Consider the following 17,937-nt stretch of genomic DNA (forward strand, 5'->3'; position numbering starts at 1 on the left):
TTGTGTCGGGAGGTGGAACATGGCATTACTGAAGGGGTAGTATAAGTGGGTGCTTGTTGATCGGCACAGGCTCGGTGAGCCGAAGGGCTTGTCTCAGTGCTGTATCTCTAAATAAATAAACAAAGAATAATAGCGCCTGACCACGCGCCTGTTTCAGCTCATCTACACTGAGACCCTCATTCCTGCTTTTGTTACCTTTAAACTTGACTATTTCTTTTCATTTTTGTTCTTTCATGGGATGTGGGCGTCGCTGGGAAAGCCAGCATTTGTTGCCCATCCCTAATTGCCTTAGAGAACTGAATGACTTGTTAGGCCATTTCAGAGGGTAGTTAAGAGTGAATCACATTGCTGTGGGTCTGGAGTCACATGTAGGCAAGACGCGGTAAGGACAGCAGATGTTCTTCCCTAAAGGATATTAGTGAACAAGATAGCGTTTTATAACAATCAATGATAGTTTCATGGCACCATTACTAAGACTAGCTTTCCATTCCAGATTTTAACACACTCCTGGCTTGTCTCACACATGCTACTCTTTGTAAACTTGAGGTCATCCAAACTGTGCTGCTCGTGAATTAACTCACACCAAATGTCTTTTCCCGATTATTAACCTACATTGGCTCCCAAGCAAGCAATGTCTTGATTTGAAAATTCTCATCCTTGTTCGCAACTCTCTCCATGATTTCACCCCTCCCTTTCTCTGTAATCTCCTCCCAACCTACAACCCCCGAAATACCTGTGCTCCTCTAATTATGGCCTCTTGTGCATCCGTGATTTTAATGCTGCATCATTGGCAGCTTTGCCTTCAGCTGCCTCGGCCCCAAGCTTTGCAATCTCCTCTCTGCCTCGCTTTCCTCCTTTCAGACACTCCTTAAACCCGACCTCTTTGACCAAGCTTTTGTCATCTAACCTCAGATCTTCTGTTGCGTCTTTGTGTCATACTTTGTTTTGTAATGCTCCTGTGAAAACGCCTTGTGATGTTTTATTATTTAAAAGGCACTACATACGTATCGGTTGGGCTTGTTAAAGTGTGCAGACATGATATGACATTAACATATTTATTTCGAGATACAGCACTGGAACAGGCCCTTCGACCCACCTAGTGTGTGCCGATGAACAACCACCCATTTTATCCCCACCCATTTTATCCTAATCCCACATTAACCCTATATTTCCTACCACATCCACACCATTTTCCTACCACCTACCTACACTGGGGGCAATTTATAATGGCCAATTTACCTATCAACCTGCAAGTCTTTGGCTCTGGGAGGAGCCCGGAGCACCCGGCGGGAACCCACACGGTCACAGGGAGAACTTGCAAACTCCACACAGGCAGCACCCAGAATTGAACCCCAGTCGCTGGATCTGTGGTGCTAACCACTGCGCCACAGCTTGCTAATAATTACCCCATGTTTATCCAAACAACGACTTTTTTCCCCCGGTTTGTGACCTCCGGAAATTTATGCAGCAGTGACGTTGGACTGATTGGTTCGAAGTTACAGGGTTTACCACATCTATCTTTTTTTAAACAGGTTGTAACATTTGTATCCCTCCAGTCCTCTGGTACCATCTCATATTCCAGGAGGATTGAAAGATTCTGGCCAGTGCCTCCACTATTTCCACCATGTTTTCTCTCATACATCCCATGCAGACTGGGTAAGTGTTCGAAGTGTACTAATTATGGTGCAAAATGTTTTACGTTATTATGGATGGAAAAGGGTCAACTGAACTTGTTTGTTCAGTGACTGTAATTAATGTCAGTCTCCATGGACCCTAATTGTATCACTGGAGGATGTCCCTCATCTATTAATAAGGACCTCCGTTCAGTGTGTTGTCCCATAGTGTCAGCAAGAATATCACCCCAGCAATAACAGGGATCAGCAGCTCCAGAGAGAGGGAGATGATAGATCAGAATCTGAGAACAATAGATTGGAATGTTACAACTGTGGGTCGAAATCTGATAACAATAGATTGGAATGTTATAACAATGGATCAGAATCTGAGAACAATAGACTGGAATGTTACAACGATGGGTAGGAGTTTCTCCTGGAATCTTTACGTTATTTCTACATTTTATGATCTGCTACCACTAGACACTTGGATCTATCTCACACTTCTGTTGATTCAATTCATTTACTATCCTATGCTGGCTATGATTGGTGTCCCTGGTAAGTCACTCTCCACAGTTATTACTTTTATAAACCATGTTTAACTGCATTAGTGTTCTTATCTGCCTTGCTTGTTGCTGTTGTTATTCCTGGCGAATCTCTTTCCCTCTGTATCCAGCACTGCCCATGATTTTCGGTTCAATGGCACCACTGCTGCTGACATGATGGAAGCCTGGATCAATGAAGCAGTGCAAGACGAGCAGTCGGGCACTTCTGCACTGGCCGTTTATAAAGCTTTTTTCCCCACCTCTCTATTTTCCCCGATTGTCATGTTTGGCTCTACATCCACCGCTGACGCCAACACAATGGAAGCTTTGGTCCATAAAATAATGGGATCTGCGAAACCAGACAATTCGATCTCTGTCTGCATATTACCCATGCTGGGCATGGCTCCAGCCTCAACATTCCAAGAATGTGGTGTTAGTGTTCGGAGGAGTTTGAATAAGACAACAATCTATCATTCCGACAGCTTTGATGTGCGCCTTTGAAACTTGGTCTGTGCATGTCCACTGATCGCCTATGTAGCGCGAGGAACCCCCTCTTGTGTTATTTAAAAGGACCAGACATCCAGCTTACAGGTGAGGGGCTTTTGACTTAGTTCTGCTGCTGCAAAGTTAGTGGAGCAGCTATGGATGGTTTTCTGGAGGTTGCATTGTGAACTGCTGCAGACATTCAGGGAGGACACAGGAGTTGGTGACCCAACTCTGAACGAGCTATCAGGACTGTATTTACAGTGTCTCTGCGTCTGCAACATGAACAACAAATGGAGCAGAGACTGCAGAGAGGGGGATCCCTGGAAAGAGGTAGCAGGAGGGGTCTCTGCCCTAAACACGCCGTGTTTTCCAAGAGCACTGTTCCTATCTACACCTAACCCAGGAGCAGTGTTTGAGGTGACTCTGATTAAATACCGAAGTGGTCACAGAGCTATGTCACCTCCTGCAACACGACCTTGAGCCGCACATCAGGGTGAGGAAGGAGCTGTCAGTGACCGATAAGGTCACAGTTCCATTGAACGTCTATGCATCCGGATCTTCCAGGCATGAGCGGTCGATGTATTTAACATAGAATCAAAGAGATTTATTCGGACATAGTCATAAATAGGACATATGGAGGCCATTATCCCCATCGAATCCTGTAGGCTATTTGTCGAATAACCCATTCAGTCCCACTCCTCCACTCGTTCCCATTGCCGTGCCAGCCCATTTCCATCAAGTGCCCATTCAGTTTCCTTTAGAAATTATTGATGGTCTCCACTTCCACCACACTGGTGGGTCGTGAGTTCCAGGTTATTACCACTTGATGCATAAAAAGAAAGTCCTTCCATATATTCCCCTGCATCTCTTACTCAGGCAAGAGAATATCTGAACATTTCCCCATGGCATTCAATAGCATCACGATCGCTGAGTCCCCCACCATCGATATCTATTACCATTGACCACAAACTGAACGGCGGTAGTTATATAAATACAGTGGCGACAAGAGCAGGTAGAGGCTCGGAATCCTGTGGTGAGTATCTCACCTCCTGACTCCCGAAAGCCTGGCCACCATCTACAAGACACAAGTCAGGAGTGTGATGGGATACTCTTCACTTGCCTGATGGCTGCAGATCCAACAACACTCAAGAAGCTCGACACCATCCAATACAAAGCAGGCCGCTTGATGAACACCCCATCCACACGCATTCACTACCTCCATCACGGACGCACAGTGGCAGCAGTGTGTACCATTACGAGGTGCACTGCAGCACGTCTGCCAGGCTCCTTAGACAGCATCTTCTAAACCCCTGACCTCTGCCACCTAGAAGGACAAGGGCAGCACATGCATGAAACACCACCACCTGCAAAATCCCCTCCAAGCCACACACCATCCTGCCATCCTGAAATGGAACTATATCACCGTTCCTGCACTGTCACTGGGTCAATATCCTGGAACTCCCTGCCGAACAACACTGATGGTGTAGCTACACCACATGGACTGCAGCTGTTCAAGAAGGCAGCTTACCACCACCTTCACAAGGGCAATTAGGGATGGGCAATAAATGCTGACAAGCCAGCGACGCCCACATCGCATGAAAGGATAAAACCTGCCAATTTTGTCTCCTTGTCCTTGCTTCACCAGTCAATGGAAGCAGTTTTCCCTTGTCTAACGGATATCAATTTGTCGTAATCTTGTACACCGCTATTATTACTCCCTTTAATCGCCTTTGCTGGAGGAAGATCAACCTCAGATGTTCCAACTTAACCTTGTAGCTAATATCCTCCATCCCTGGAACCATTCTGTAAAATCTCCTCTGCACCGTCTCAAGGATCTTCATATCCTTCCTGAAATGTGTTTAACAGAACTGGATGCAATACTCCTGCTGAGGCCAAACCAGAGCTCTGTATAGGTCCATTATAACGTCCTTGCTTTTGTACTCAAAGTATAGAACATTACAGCGCAGTAAAGGCCCTTCGGCCCTCAATGTTGCGCCGATCTGTGAAACCATCTGACCTACACTATTCCATTTTCATCCATATGTCTATCCAATGACCACTTAGATGCCCTTAAAGTTGGCGAGTCTGCGACTGTTGCAGGCAGGGCGTTCCACGCCCCTACTACTCTCTGAGTAAAGAAACTACCTCTGACATCTGTCCTATCTCTATCACCCCTCAACTTAAAGCTATTTCCCCTCATGTTTGCCATCACCATCCGAGGCAAAAGACTCTCACTATCCACCCTATCTAATCCTCTGATTATCTTATATGTCTCTATTAAGTCACCTCTCCTCCTCCTTCTCTCTAACGAAAACAACCTCAAGTCCCTCAGCCTTTCCTCACAAGACCTTCCCTCCATACCAGGCAACATCCTAGTAAATCTCCTCTGCACCCTTTCCAAAGCTTCCACGTCCTTCCTATAATGCAGTGACCAGAACTGCACGCAATACTCCAGGTGCGGCTGCACCAGAGTTTTGTATAGCTGCAGCATGACATCGTGGCTCCGAAACTCGATCCCCCTACTAATAAAAGCTAACACACCAAATGCATTCTTAAAAGCCCTATTAACCTGGGTGGCAACTTTCAGGGGTTTATGTACCTGGACACCAAGATCTCTCTGCTCATCTACACTACCAAGAATCTTCCCATTAGCCCAGTACTCTGCATTCCTGTTACTCCTTCCAAAGTGAATCACCTCACACTTTTCCGCATTAAACTCCATTTGCCATCTCTCAGCCCAGCTCTGCAGCCTATCTATGTCCCTCTGTACCCTACAACATCCTTCGGCACTATCCACAACTCCACCGACCTTCGTGTCATCCGCAGATTTACTAACCCACTCTTCTACACCCTCATCCAGGTCATTTATAAAAATGACAAACAGCAGTGGCCCCAAAACAGAACCTTGCGGTACACCACTAGTAACTAAATTCCAGGATGGACATTTGCCATCAACCACCACCCTCTGACTTCTTTCAGCTAGCCAATTTCTGATCCAAAGCACTAAATCACCTTCAATCCCATACTTCCGTATTTTCTGCAATAGCCTACCGTGGGGAACCTTATCAAACGCCTTACTGAATGTGTAAGTTTATGATTTTCAAGATCCCATATGCTTTACTCACCACTTTCTCAGTGTGTCCTGCCACCTACAAAGATCGATGCACATGCACCCCAGGTCCTTATGTTCCTATGCACTCTTTTGAACGGTTCCCTTAAGTATATATCGTCTCTTCGGTTTCCTGCTGCTAAAATGCATCACTTCACATTTGCTAGTATTAAATTCCATCTGATACTTCTCTTCCCACAATACTGGCCTATCTATGTTCGGTTCCAGGCGATGCACATCATCCTCAGCGCTCGAATAACGGGCCTGCCGTTTCTAGGACTGTGTGTTGTCCATCGATGCGTCTGTGAAGTGGGGGTGGCTGCCTGTGACATTATTTTCTCCCTCAGCAGAGAGGATCAGGAAGAGAGGTCCCGTGGCTTTCTCGGGATAGCGGGATTCCTGATGGTGTACTTGGCACTGTCAAGCCCCCATATCAATGGAGAGAGATACAGGAATTGAAATAAAACTCTCATTCCATTACTGTACAGCTGGTGCGTAAGCATGCCCAGTATATCATGTGGGTGAATGTCCACTATCCTGGCAGAAGCCACGATACCTTCAATCTGAAGCAGTCAGCCGGTCCCAACTTCTTCGGCCCTCCATGAAGAACCAGAATATGGCTCCTCAGAGGCAGATATTTCCCCCTGCATACACGGTTCATGATTCTACGCCCTCACAAACAACCAATACCCACCACTGCCACCCACCCACGACATCAAGTAATCCGTGTGTACCGTAAGCAAAGAGGCCACCAGGAACATCGTGGAGCAGGCCATCGGCGTGATGAAGCAATGCTTCCGATGTCTGAACCGCTCGGGGGGAGCCCTCCAGTGCACACTGGAGCAGGTGTCCAATTCATAGTGTTCTGCTGCATCCTTCATCTCATCACCATCATGGGGACCCAGGCATTGCCAACAGGAATCTGGAGGCCACCTCATGAGTACGAGGAGGAGGATGATGGGGAGGAAGAGGAGGGAGGGAGGATATTTCCTGGATGCCTTCGACCAGGGCAAGATAGTGTCTGCTCAGACTTGGGTTCCAATAGGGCAACTTTCCTTTATCGTCATGGATCCCTATTTTCCATCGTTACGTCCATCTGAGACCTCCCATCACAGTGTCCCCTTATCCTGCAATAAAAGAATCACAGAATCACAGAATGATGACAACACAGAAGGAGGCTATTCTGCCCATCCTGGTCACACCAGTTTTCCAAATGAGCAATTCACCTAGTGTCATTCCCCCATCGTCTTCCTGTTACACTGCACACTCTTCCGTTTCATATCACTGTCTAATTTCCTTTTGAAAACCTTGATCAAATCTACCTCCGCCACACACTCAGGCAGTGCATTCCACATCCCAACCACTCGCTGTGCGAAAAAGCTTTTCCTCATGTTGCTTTTGCTTCGTTTGCCAATCACTTTAAAACTTTCTGCTCTCGTTTTGGACCCTGTCACAAGCAGAAGCAGTTTATCTCTATCTACACTGTCCAGTCTCCTCATGATTTTGAATACCTTTATCAAATCACCTCGCAGCCTTCCCTTCTCCAAGGAAAACAGTCCTAACTTCTCCAATCCATCTTCATAACAAAATTCCTCATCCCTGAAACCATTCTTGTGAATCTTTTCTGCACTCTCTCCAATGCGCTCACATCATTACTGAAGTGTGGCGCCCAGAACTGGACACAACACTCCATCTCAGGAAGAACTAGTGTCTTACATAACTTCCTTGCTCTTGTACTCTTTGCCCCTATTAATAAAGCCCAGGACACAGTATGCTTCATTCACCACTCCCTCAACCTGTCCTGCCACCATCAATGAATTATGCACGTATACATCCAGCTCCCTCTGCTCCTGAACCCCTTATAGAATTGTTCCCCTTACTTTATATTGTCTCTCCATTTTATTCCTGTCTAAATGGATTACATCACATTTCACTGCACTGATCTTCATCTGCCACGTGTCCGCCCAATCCATTAACCTGCCTATGTCCTTGTGAAGTTCTATCCTCCTGACAATTCACAATAGTTTCAAGTTTCGAATCATCTGGAAATTTTGGAATTATGCCCTGTACACAAAACTTTAGGTCATAAATATATATCAGGAAAAGCAAAGGTATCTGGGCACTCCACTACAAACATTCGTCCAACTCGAAAAACATCCATTAACCACCACTCTCCGTTTTCTGTTATGCAGACAATTTCGTATCCATATTGCTACTATCCCTTTTATTCCAGGAGCTATAAATTTGCTCACATGTCTGTTGCATGGCACTGTAACAAACACCTTTTGAAAGTCCTTGTACTCCAGCAAGCATGATTGTCCTTAATGAAATCTGTGCTGGCTTTACTTAATTAATCCGCATTTGTCCCTGTGACTATTCATTTTGGCCCACATCATTCTTTCTAGAATATCCCCCACCACCGAAGTTAAACTGACTGGCCTGCAGTTTCTGGGCTAATCTTTACACCCTTTTTTGAACAAGGGGGTAACGTTTGCAATTCTCCAGTCTGCTGTCACCACCCCCGAATCGAACAAAGACTGGAAAATATGCCTCAGCGTATTCCACTCTCAATTCCCTCAGTATCCATGGATGCATCGTATCTGGCCCTGGCACTTTATCAATTTTAAGTTAATACCTCCTCCTTATCAATTTTAAATCATCCCAGTGTCTTAAGTTTGTCTTCTTTCGCCGTGGCCTGGGTAGCATATTTCTCCTTGGTGAAGACAGATGCCAAGTAGTCATTTAATACCACAGCTATTCCCCATACTTCTATGTGTAAATACCCTTTTGATCCCTAATCGACCCTGCTCCACCTTTTACCACAAGTTTACTATTTATGCGCCGATTGAATTTTTTGGAATTCCGTTTAGTGTTAGCTACCAGTCTCTTTTCATTCTCTCACTTTGTTTTTCTTATTTTCTTGTTCATTTCCACTTTGAACCTTCTATATCCAGGCTGTTCTCCATTGTATTATTTACTTGACATCTGCCATAAGCACACTTTTATTCTTTTTCATTGTCATCTCTATCTCTTTTTTCATCCAATACCTTGACTGTGCCCGAACTTTGAAGGTAGCCTTTTGTTCAGCCACTGTTTTTCCCGCCAGACGAAGAGTCCAATTTATTCTTCCCAGATCCATTCCTACCCCATTGACTTTGGCTTCCCCCCACATTATTTTTTAACCTGAGATTGCTCTTTGTCTTTTTCCATAGCCAACCTAATCCTAATGATACAATGATCACTGCAACATAAATGTTCTCCCACTGATATTCTATCCGCTCGGCCCACCTCATTAAGAAACACTCGGACCAGCAATGCCCCCGACCCCGTCTCGTTGGACTGTAAATATGTTGCTTTAGAAAATTTTCGTGAACACATTCTGGAGACTCTTCCCCCTCTCTGCCCTCTACACTACTGCTTTTTCAGTCCATATTTGGATAATTAAATTCCCCATTATAACTTCTCCATAATTCATTCATCTCTCTGTAAAATAAAAATGCCACCAACACAAACGTTACATTAACATCTTTATCAAACAACACATTCAATTATACAAACAAAACTGAACTATTCAGCCTGGTGTATTCCCTTAGTGCCTGTCTTGTTGGATTCCACGACTTGCTTCGGGTTCTTACACAGTGTTTCCCCAGTGGCTGCAGCATGGCTGGTGAAAGGCTGCTGATATTCACTGGGAGAGACGGCAGATGGTCTTGCAGGACGCACTCGGGCATCTCTGTGTTTGAGGACTCGGATTCAGGCTGCACCTCCTCGAAATGGGAAGCAGCAGCCTGGGCTGGCTGATGGCTAACAGCAGGGACACTGGTGGAGTGACAGTGAAAGGAGAACAAATACTGTCATCCTGAGGGAGGACAGCAGGTTCATGCTCCACGGAATCACTGTCACTTCCAAAGGGCGACAACTCAGAAATACCAGTAATCTACTGGATCAGTTTGAGGGACTGCTGTGAGAGCCTGCAAACCCCTTTGAGCAGTGACATCCACAGCCATGATGGAAGCAGTATGATCCTGCATGGCAGCCAGCATGGATCTCATAACCTCAGTCTGACGTTGGGTGTCTGCCGCCTGTACTGCAATGGAAGCTGAGGCAATGGTCACCAGACGCTGTACCACAGCTGATTCCATTAGTGCTGTTATGGAGTTGGAGATCACGTCCACAGCGGAAAAATGGGCTTCAAGCTCTGTGCAATATCCTGTGTCATGTTGGGGCTGGATTCCTCCATGTTCCTTGAGAGTGACAATAGACTGCCTGACAGGCCTGTCAATGGACAAAATATCTCAGTGTACATGTCCATCAGCTGGCAGTTTTGGGTTATCATTGGAAACTATAAAATCAGAAGTGGAGACTTGGGGGTGAGGGATTGAGGGTGGGTTGGAATGCAGGAGGTCCATGGTCCCGCCATCTGCAGCTTGTGCATCATCCCAGACAGCAGGAAGAAGGGGAGGTGGGAGTTAAGAAGGGACATCAGGCAGGAACATGGCATCATACTGAAATCTCTCAGTGATGCCAGATGTTACGAATGAGCTTCAGACACAATTAGGTATCTGTTAATCGTGCAGCCAGACAGCAGCGCGGTTCACCCTGAGCGGCAGTTGGAATTCATGAACATGAGGAGGCAGCATGACGTTTGTGTGTTACCTGCCTCAACAGTATCTGGCACGGACAGATCATGAATCACAATACCTTGGCCTGAAAAGCAGCATAAACATCTTTTTATCTCTGTGTCTATTATCCTTTCTCTCTTTCACCTGTGTCTCACTGTCTCTTTTTTATTGTCTGTCTCTTGCTCATAGAATCAGAGGTGGATGCAACGCAGAACTAGTCTATTCGGCCCATCGTGTCAGTGCTGTTTCTTTGAAAGAGCTATCTAATTAGTTCCCCTCTCGTCCTCTATCCCCAGACTTCAGCATTTTTTTTTCTTTTCAAGTATTGATTAGATTCCCTTTTGAAGGATATTATTGAAACTGCTTCCACCATGTTTACAGGCAGTGAATTCCAGATCCCAACAATTCGCTGTGCAAGAAAATGCTCCTCATTTCCCCTTTGGTTTTTGCCAATTACCCTCAATTTGTGTTTTCTTAATATTGAACTTTCTGACATTGGAAACACTTTCTCCTTAATTACGCTATCAAAACTCTTCCTGATTTCTATATTAAATATCCCCTGACCCTTCGTTGTTCCAAAGAGAACAATCCCAGCCTTTCCAATCTCTTCTTGTAACTAAAATCCCAGATCGCTGGTACTGTATGATTAAAATTTTGCTGCTCCACGTAACATCTTGAGATGTTTTTATACATTAAAGGCAGCGCTATATAAATACAAGTTGTTGTTGTTTCTGCACATCACACCACCCTGTCTATGGGCTCATGAATTATATTACTATTTTCCTCGCCCTTCACGAAACTTCCACGCTGCATGACCTCTGCATGAAGTCCAAGTCATTAATGTATATCAGAAACAGCAGTGGTCCCAGTACTGAACCCTGGGGAACAGCACTGTATACCTCTCTCCAGTCTGAAAAACAGCAGGGTCATGGTACTGAACCCGCGGGAACAGCACTGTATACCTCTCTCCAGTCTGAAAAACAGCAATGGTCATAGTACTGAACCCTGGGGAACAGCACTGTATACCTCCCTCCAGTCTGAAAAACAGCAGTGGTCATAGTACTGAACCCTGGGGAACAGCACTGTATACCTCCCTCCAGTCTGAAAAACAGCAGTGGTCATAGTACTGAACCCTGGGGAACAGCACTGGAGACCTCCCTCCAGTCTGAAAAACAGCAGGGTCATAGTACTGAACCCTAGGGAACAGCACTGGAGACCTCCCTCCAGTCTGAAGAACAGCAGGGTCATGGTACTGAACCCGCGGGAACAGTACTGTATACCTCCCTCCAGTCTGAAAAACAGCAGGGTCATAGTACTGAACCCTAGGGAACAGCACTGGAGACCTCCCTCCAGTCTGAAGAACAGCAGGGTCATGGTACTGAACCCGCGGGAACAGTACTGTATACCTCCCTCCAGTCTGAAAAACAGCAATGGTCATGGTACTGAACCCTGGGGAACAGCACTGTATACCTCCCTCCAGTCTGAAAAACAGCAATGGTCAAAGTGCTGAACCCTGGGGAACAGCACTGTATACCTCTCTCCAGTCTGAAAAACAGCAGTGGTCACAGGACTGAACCCTGGGGAACAGCACTGTATACCTCCCTCCAGTCTGAAAAACAGCAGGGTCATAGTACTGAACCCTGGGGAACAGCACTGCATACCTCCTTCCAGTCTGAAAAACAGCAGTGGTCCCAGTACTGAACCCTGGGGAACAGCACTGTATACCTCCCTCCAGTCTGAAAAACAGCAGGGTCATAGTACTGAACCCTGGGGAACAGCACTGTATACCTCCCTCCAGTCTGAAAAACAGCAGTGGTCCCAGTACTGAACCCTGGGGAACAGCACTGTATACCTCCCTCCAGTCTGAAAAACAGCAGGGTCATGGTACTGAACCCGCGGGAACAGTACTGTATACCTCCCTCCAGTCTGAAAAACAGCAGTGGTCCTAGTACTGAACACTGGGGAACAGTACTGTATACCTCCCTCCAGTCTGAAAAACAGCAGTGGTCCTAGTACTGAACACTGGGGAACAGCACTGTATACCTCCCTCCAGTCTGAAAAACAGCAGTGGTCCTAGTACTGAACACTGGGGAACAGTACTGTATACCTCCCTCCAGTCTGAAAAACAGCAGTGGTCCTAGTACTGAACACTGGGGAACAGCACTGTATACCTCCCTCCAGTCTGAAAAACAGTCATTCAGCACAATGTTGATAAAAGACCTCCTGCAATTGGTCACTGTCCTTGTCAATATTTACTGAGGGGCAGATTTATAATAAACCTGTTATTACTCATGTTTCATTTAATCGTCTTAATTTATTAACTTCTTAATCCACTCCGAATTCCAGTTGAAATCTGGTTGTTTTAATTTTCTTTCCCAATCCAATCATGATTGCATAATTTAAACCCTGGGCGGAATTAAATGGGTTCAGAGGAGTTAGGATAGAAGGCGGAGGTGCTCCGACAGTGGTGATGTAGACAACCTTCCGACTCAGATGTCAATTGAGACCGTTAAGTGGAATTACACGAGCGGTTGGTGGCAGCCCCACAACATGTGCAGGCCGCCCAGTAAAATAAGGCAGCCCCTCTGCAGGATTGGGGGAGGGCTCCTCCGAAGGGTATTATGTGGGCCGTGGACGGGCACTCAACAGCAAAGACTTCTTCTGCATTAAACTCCCCCGCACTCAGCCTGCCCACTCTCCATCATCCAGGAGCTATCAGACTGGACGCTGATTCCCCACCGCACTTACCTGGGGTCTCGGACTCCAAGGCTGCTAAAGTCCCTGGCCTGGTGCAGTATCAGCAGTGGTCCCCGCCCCCTTGCCAGCCCTGGCCATCCCACATCACTTACCTGAGATCCAGGATTCCAGCTACGGTCCTGTTCCCAGGACTGGTGCACTGTCAGCAGTTGTCCCTCCTCCATAGCTAGCCCCAACTTCCCCACCACACATACCTGGCTCTGGGGTCTCCAGGCTAGGCAGTGGTCTTGTACTGGCAGTTTCGATCCCCCCGTTTCCTTATTGGTCCCAGGCGACATTCTCACATGTACCTTGGCTCTGGATGTCCAGGAATGGTCCTGGTACCCGGCCAGCTGTACTATTGGCAGTGGCTCCCGTTCCCTGAATGATTCTGGCTATCCTATCAGCCTTATCTGAAGTCCAACCTCGAGTGACATTCCTGGTCCCAGGACTTGTGTAGTACGGGCAGTGGCACCAAGTGACTGATAGGCCCTGAAAACCCGCAACAATTATCTTTAGTGTCGGGGTCCGGCAAGGCACCTATTTCCAGGTCTGCTGTCGTACCGGCAGTGGGCCCCAGACTCTGAAGGGCCGCCACGAAACTCCTAAACGTATCTGGGATTTGGGACTCCAGTAATAGTCCCGGTTTCAGGACTGGAGTTGTTCTGACAGTAACACCCACTCCCTAACCAGACCCAGAGGACACAAAACACATGCCTCGGGTCCCGGCTCTCCAGTCATGCTCCTGGTCCTAGACCTGGTTATTACTGGCAGGGGCCCCGACTAGTTGACTGACCCTCGTGTCCTCGCCACATTTACCGAGGGACCAGGGCTCCAGCGATGGTCCTGAACACAGGCCTGGTATATTGCTAGCAGTTCCACTGCTCCCAGTGGTCTTGCCAATGCTACTGAGCAGCTGGGCCTCTGATTAAAAACAAAGAACAAAGACAATTACAGCACAGGAACAGGCCCTTCGGCCCTCCAAGCCTGCGCCAATCCAAATCCTCTATCTAAACATGTTGCTTTATTTTCTAAGGGTCTGTATCTCTTTGCTTCCTGCCCATTCATGTATCTGTCTAGATACATCTTAAAAGATGCTATCGTGCTCGTGTCTACCACCTCCGCTGGCAACGCGTTGCAGGCACCCACCACCATCTGCGTAAAGAACTTTCCATGTATATCCACCCTAAACTTTTCCCCTTTCACTTTGAACTCGTGACACCTAGTGATTGAATCCCCCACTCTGGGAAAAAGCTTCTTGCTATCCACCCTGCCGATACCTCTCATGATTTTGTACACCTCAATCAGGTCCGCCCTCAACCACCGTCTTTCTAATGAAAATAATCCGAATCTGCTCAACCTCTCTTCATAGCTAGCGCCCTCCATACCAGGCAACATCCTGGTGAACCTCCTCGGCATCCTCTCCAAAGCATCTACATCCTTTTGGTAATGTGGCGACCAGAACTTCACGCAGTTTTCCAAATGGGGCCGAGCCAAAGTCTTATACAACTGTAACATGACCTGCCAACTCTTGTGCTCAATACCCCGTCCGATGAAGGAAAGCATGCCGTATGCCTTCTTGACCACTCTATTGACCTGCGTTGCCACCTTCAGGGATCAATGGACCTGTACACCCAATTCTCTCTGCACATCAATTTTCCCCAGGACTTTTCCATTTATTGTATAGTTCACTCTTGAATTGGATCTTCCAAAATGCATCACCTCGCATTTGCCCTGATTCAACTCCATCTGCCATTTCTCTGCCCAAATCTCCAATCTATCTATATTCTGCTGTATTCTCTGACAGTCCCCTTCACTATCTGCCTCTCCACCAATCTTAGTGTCGGCTGCAAACTTGCTAATCAGACCACCTATACTTTCCTCCAAATCATTTATGTATATCACAAACAACAGTGGTCCCAGCACGGATCCCTGTGGAACACCACTGGTCACACGTCTCCATTTTGCGAAACTCCCTTCCACTGCTACTCTCTGTCTCCTGTTGCCCAGCCAGTTCTTTATCCATCTAGCTAGTACACCCTGGACCCCATGCGCCTTCACTTTCTCCATCAGTCTACCATGGGGAACCTTATCAAACGCCTTACTGAAGTCCATGTATATGACATCTGCAGCCCTTCCCTCATCAATCAACTTTGTCACTTCCTCAAAGAATTCTATTAAGTTGGTAAGACATGACCTTCCCTGCACAATGCCATGTTGCCTATCACTGATAAGCCCATTTTCTTCCAAATGTGAATAGATCCGATCGCTCAGTATCTTCTCCAGCAGCTTCCTTACCACTGACGTCAGGCTCACCGGTCTATAATCACCTGGATTTTCCCTGCTACCCTTCTTAAACAAGGGGACAACATCAGCAATTCTCCCGTCCTCCAGGACCTCACCCCTGTTTAAGGATGCTGCAAAGATATCTGTTTAGGCCCCAGCTATTTCCTCTGTCGCTTCTCTCAGTAACCTGGGATAGATCCCATCCAGACCTGGGGACTTGTCCACCTTAATGCCTTTTAGAATACCCAACACTTCCTCCCTATTTATGCCGACTTGACCTAGAGTAATCAAATTCTGTCCCTAACCTCAACATCCGTCATCTCCCTGACTTGTTCAGGAACTTTGGCAGGTGGGATTCCCATACTTAAAGGGGTGTAGATCACGGAACCAGGCAGTTCATTTTCCGAGCGCCACTACATTGCACCGGACGTGGGCTCCAAATCGCCAAATCGGGCTCACCTCATATTTTCAGTCCGCTGTTACAAACTCTGCTGGCTCCGCTAAACTCAACTCCCTGTTGCGAGCAGAAATCCCTGTCACGAGTGCATTAATTAGAGGCTTACTGAACGTGGTAACAAAATGTACAATGTTACCAGAAACCCTTCAAACTGTGTCTATTACTCCTAACCTGATTCATAGTTTCCTGATAATTTCCCTTTTTTACAGTTAACTTAGTGACGATTGAGATTTTTTGTTTCATTGATTTTTTTTAGCGGTCTCATTCCCAATTTTTTGCTTTGAAATAATTGAATTCCGTGCTGCCTGTTACAGGTGAGAGAATCTCTCAGTCAGTCCAGCCTTTAACATTCTATACAACAGCAAAGTGCTGCAAATCTGAAATAAAAACAGAAAATGGTGGACATATTCAGCATCTGTGGAGAGAGAAACTGAATTAATGTTTCAGGTCGATGACCCTTCATCAGAACTGGGAGAGATTAGAGAAGGAACAGTTTTTAATCCAGACAGGGAAAGGAGGGAGGGGGAGGATTATGATCCACACTGAGTTGAACAATTTCACTATCATCCTTTTGTCAGTTAATATCTCCTGCCTTGCATTGCAATACACACCTTCCTGTTTGTTCTATCAGGTTCAACATTTCAATGTATCACTGGATACAGGAACACATTTGTAAATCTCAATAAGTCTGAAATCAAACTGGTCACTTTTCTCCCAGCTTGTTGACCTGTTCATTTCCCTTCCTCACAGTTAACTTGCTGACGATTGGGATCCTGCCTCAGGGAAAGTGTGGTCTCTCCAACTGTGTCACTCGCTACCTGGTGGCCATGTCAGTGGCGGATCTACTGGTCATTATCCTCGACCTGATATTGAGGCACATTCCCATTGTTTATTGGGAACAGTTTCAGTTCCTGTTGTTCATTCCCGTGTGTAATATTCACGCCGTCCTGCTTTATGCAGCCACAGACTGTTCTGTCTGGTTCACCGTCACTTTCACCTTTGATCGATTTGTGGCCATTTGTTCCCAGAAGCTGAAAAGTAAATATTGCAGAGAGAAAACGGCTGCTGTGGTGCTGGGAGCAGTGACTGTGCTGAGCTGTTTAAAGAACATCTTCTGGTATTTTATGTTAACAAGTCAGTATCGGCTGGGGAACCTGCCCTGGTTTTGTGATGTTACAGAGGATGTTGCGGAATCTCGTGTCTGGGGAACAATCGAGTTCTTCCATTACATTCTAACCCCGGGGCTCCCATTTGTGGTGATTCTGCTGCTCAACGCTCTCACCGTCAGGCACATTTTAGTGAGCAGCAGAGGACGCAGAAGACTCCGGGCTCACAGCAGTGGGGAGAGTCGCAGAGACCCAGAGATGGAGAGCCGAAGGAAATCCATCATTTTACTGTTAGTTATCTCGGGGAATTTCATTCTGTTATGGACGCTGTTAATGGTGTACTCTATATGGAACAGGATGGAGCATTTGGGGTCTGTGTCTGCTGATCTCGCTGTGTTTCTGCAGGAATCAGGCTTCATGCTGCAGCTCCTGAGTTGCTGCACAAACACTGCGATTTACGCCGTGACCCAGACTCAATTCAGAGAGCAGTTGAAGAATGTGCTGATATATCCCTTCACTGCAATTGTTAAACTCATTCAATGATGATAGGCACTGAATCACTGACTAATTCCAGCTGCTGGGGGGCGGGGCCTGTCACGATGGATACAGAGCAGGGGGCGGGGCCTGACGCCATGCAGACCGAGCGGGGGGGCGGGGACTGTCTGTCGAGACAGAGCGGGTGTCGGGCTTGTCGCTATGGTGACAGAGCGGGGACGGGCCTGTCGCCAGGGTGACAGTGCGAGGGTGGTGCCTGTCGATATGGAGACAGAGCGGGGGTGGGGTCTGTCACTATGTTGACTGAGCGGGTGCCCGACCTGAAGCTATGGTGACAAAGTGGGGCTGGGGCTTGTCGCTAGGGCAGTGTGGCGGGGCCTGATGCGATGGTGGCAAAGTGAAGGACGCGAATTTCGCTTTGGTGACAGAGGTGGGGGAGATGGGCCTGTCGCTCTGTTGACTGACTGGAGCAGGGTCTGTCGCTA

At 46.9% G+C, this 17,937-nt stretch overlaps 1 protein-coding gene across 1 annotated transcript; it reads left to right on the forward strand.

Annotated features, from left to right (window-relative positions):
* Window positions 1-2,029: 2,029 nt before the first annotated feature.
* On the forward strand, window positions 2,030-17,500 carry LOC137362769 (probable G-protein coupled receptor 139). Its single transcript, XM_068027016.1, has 2 exons — window positions 2,030-2,168; window positions 16,602-17,500. The coding sequence occupies exons 1-2, from the start codon at window positions 2,030-2,032 to the stop codon at window positions 17,498-17,500; spliced, it is 1,038 nt and encodes a 345-aa protein (XP_067883117.1).
* Window positions 17,501-17,937: the final 437 nt, after the last annotated feature.

This window comes from Heterodontus francisci, unplaced genomic scaffold (assembly GCF_036365525.1).
Source record: "Heterodontus francisci isolate sHetFra1 unplaced genomic scaffold, sHetFra1.hap1 HAP1_SCAFFOLD_237, whole genome shotgun sequence".
NCBI lineage: Eukaryota > Metazoa > Chordata > Chondrichthyes > Heterodontiformes > Heterodontidae > Heterodontus > Heterodontus francisci.

Bases quoted from the DNA above. Each gene is read 5' to 3' on its own strand.
- LOC137362769 (XM_068027016.1), top strand. From the start codon at position 2,030: ATGGGTAGGAGTTTCTCCTGGAATCTTTACGTTATTTCTACATTTTAT. The intron at 2,169-16,601 runs GTAAGTCACTCT...CCTTCCTCACAG, and splicing joins GGCTATGATTGGTGTCCCTG to TTAACTTGCTGACGATTGGG.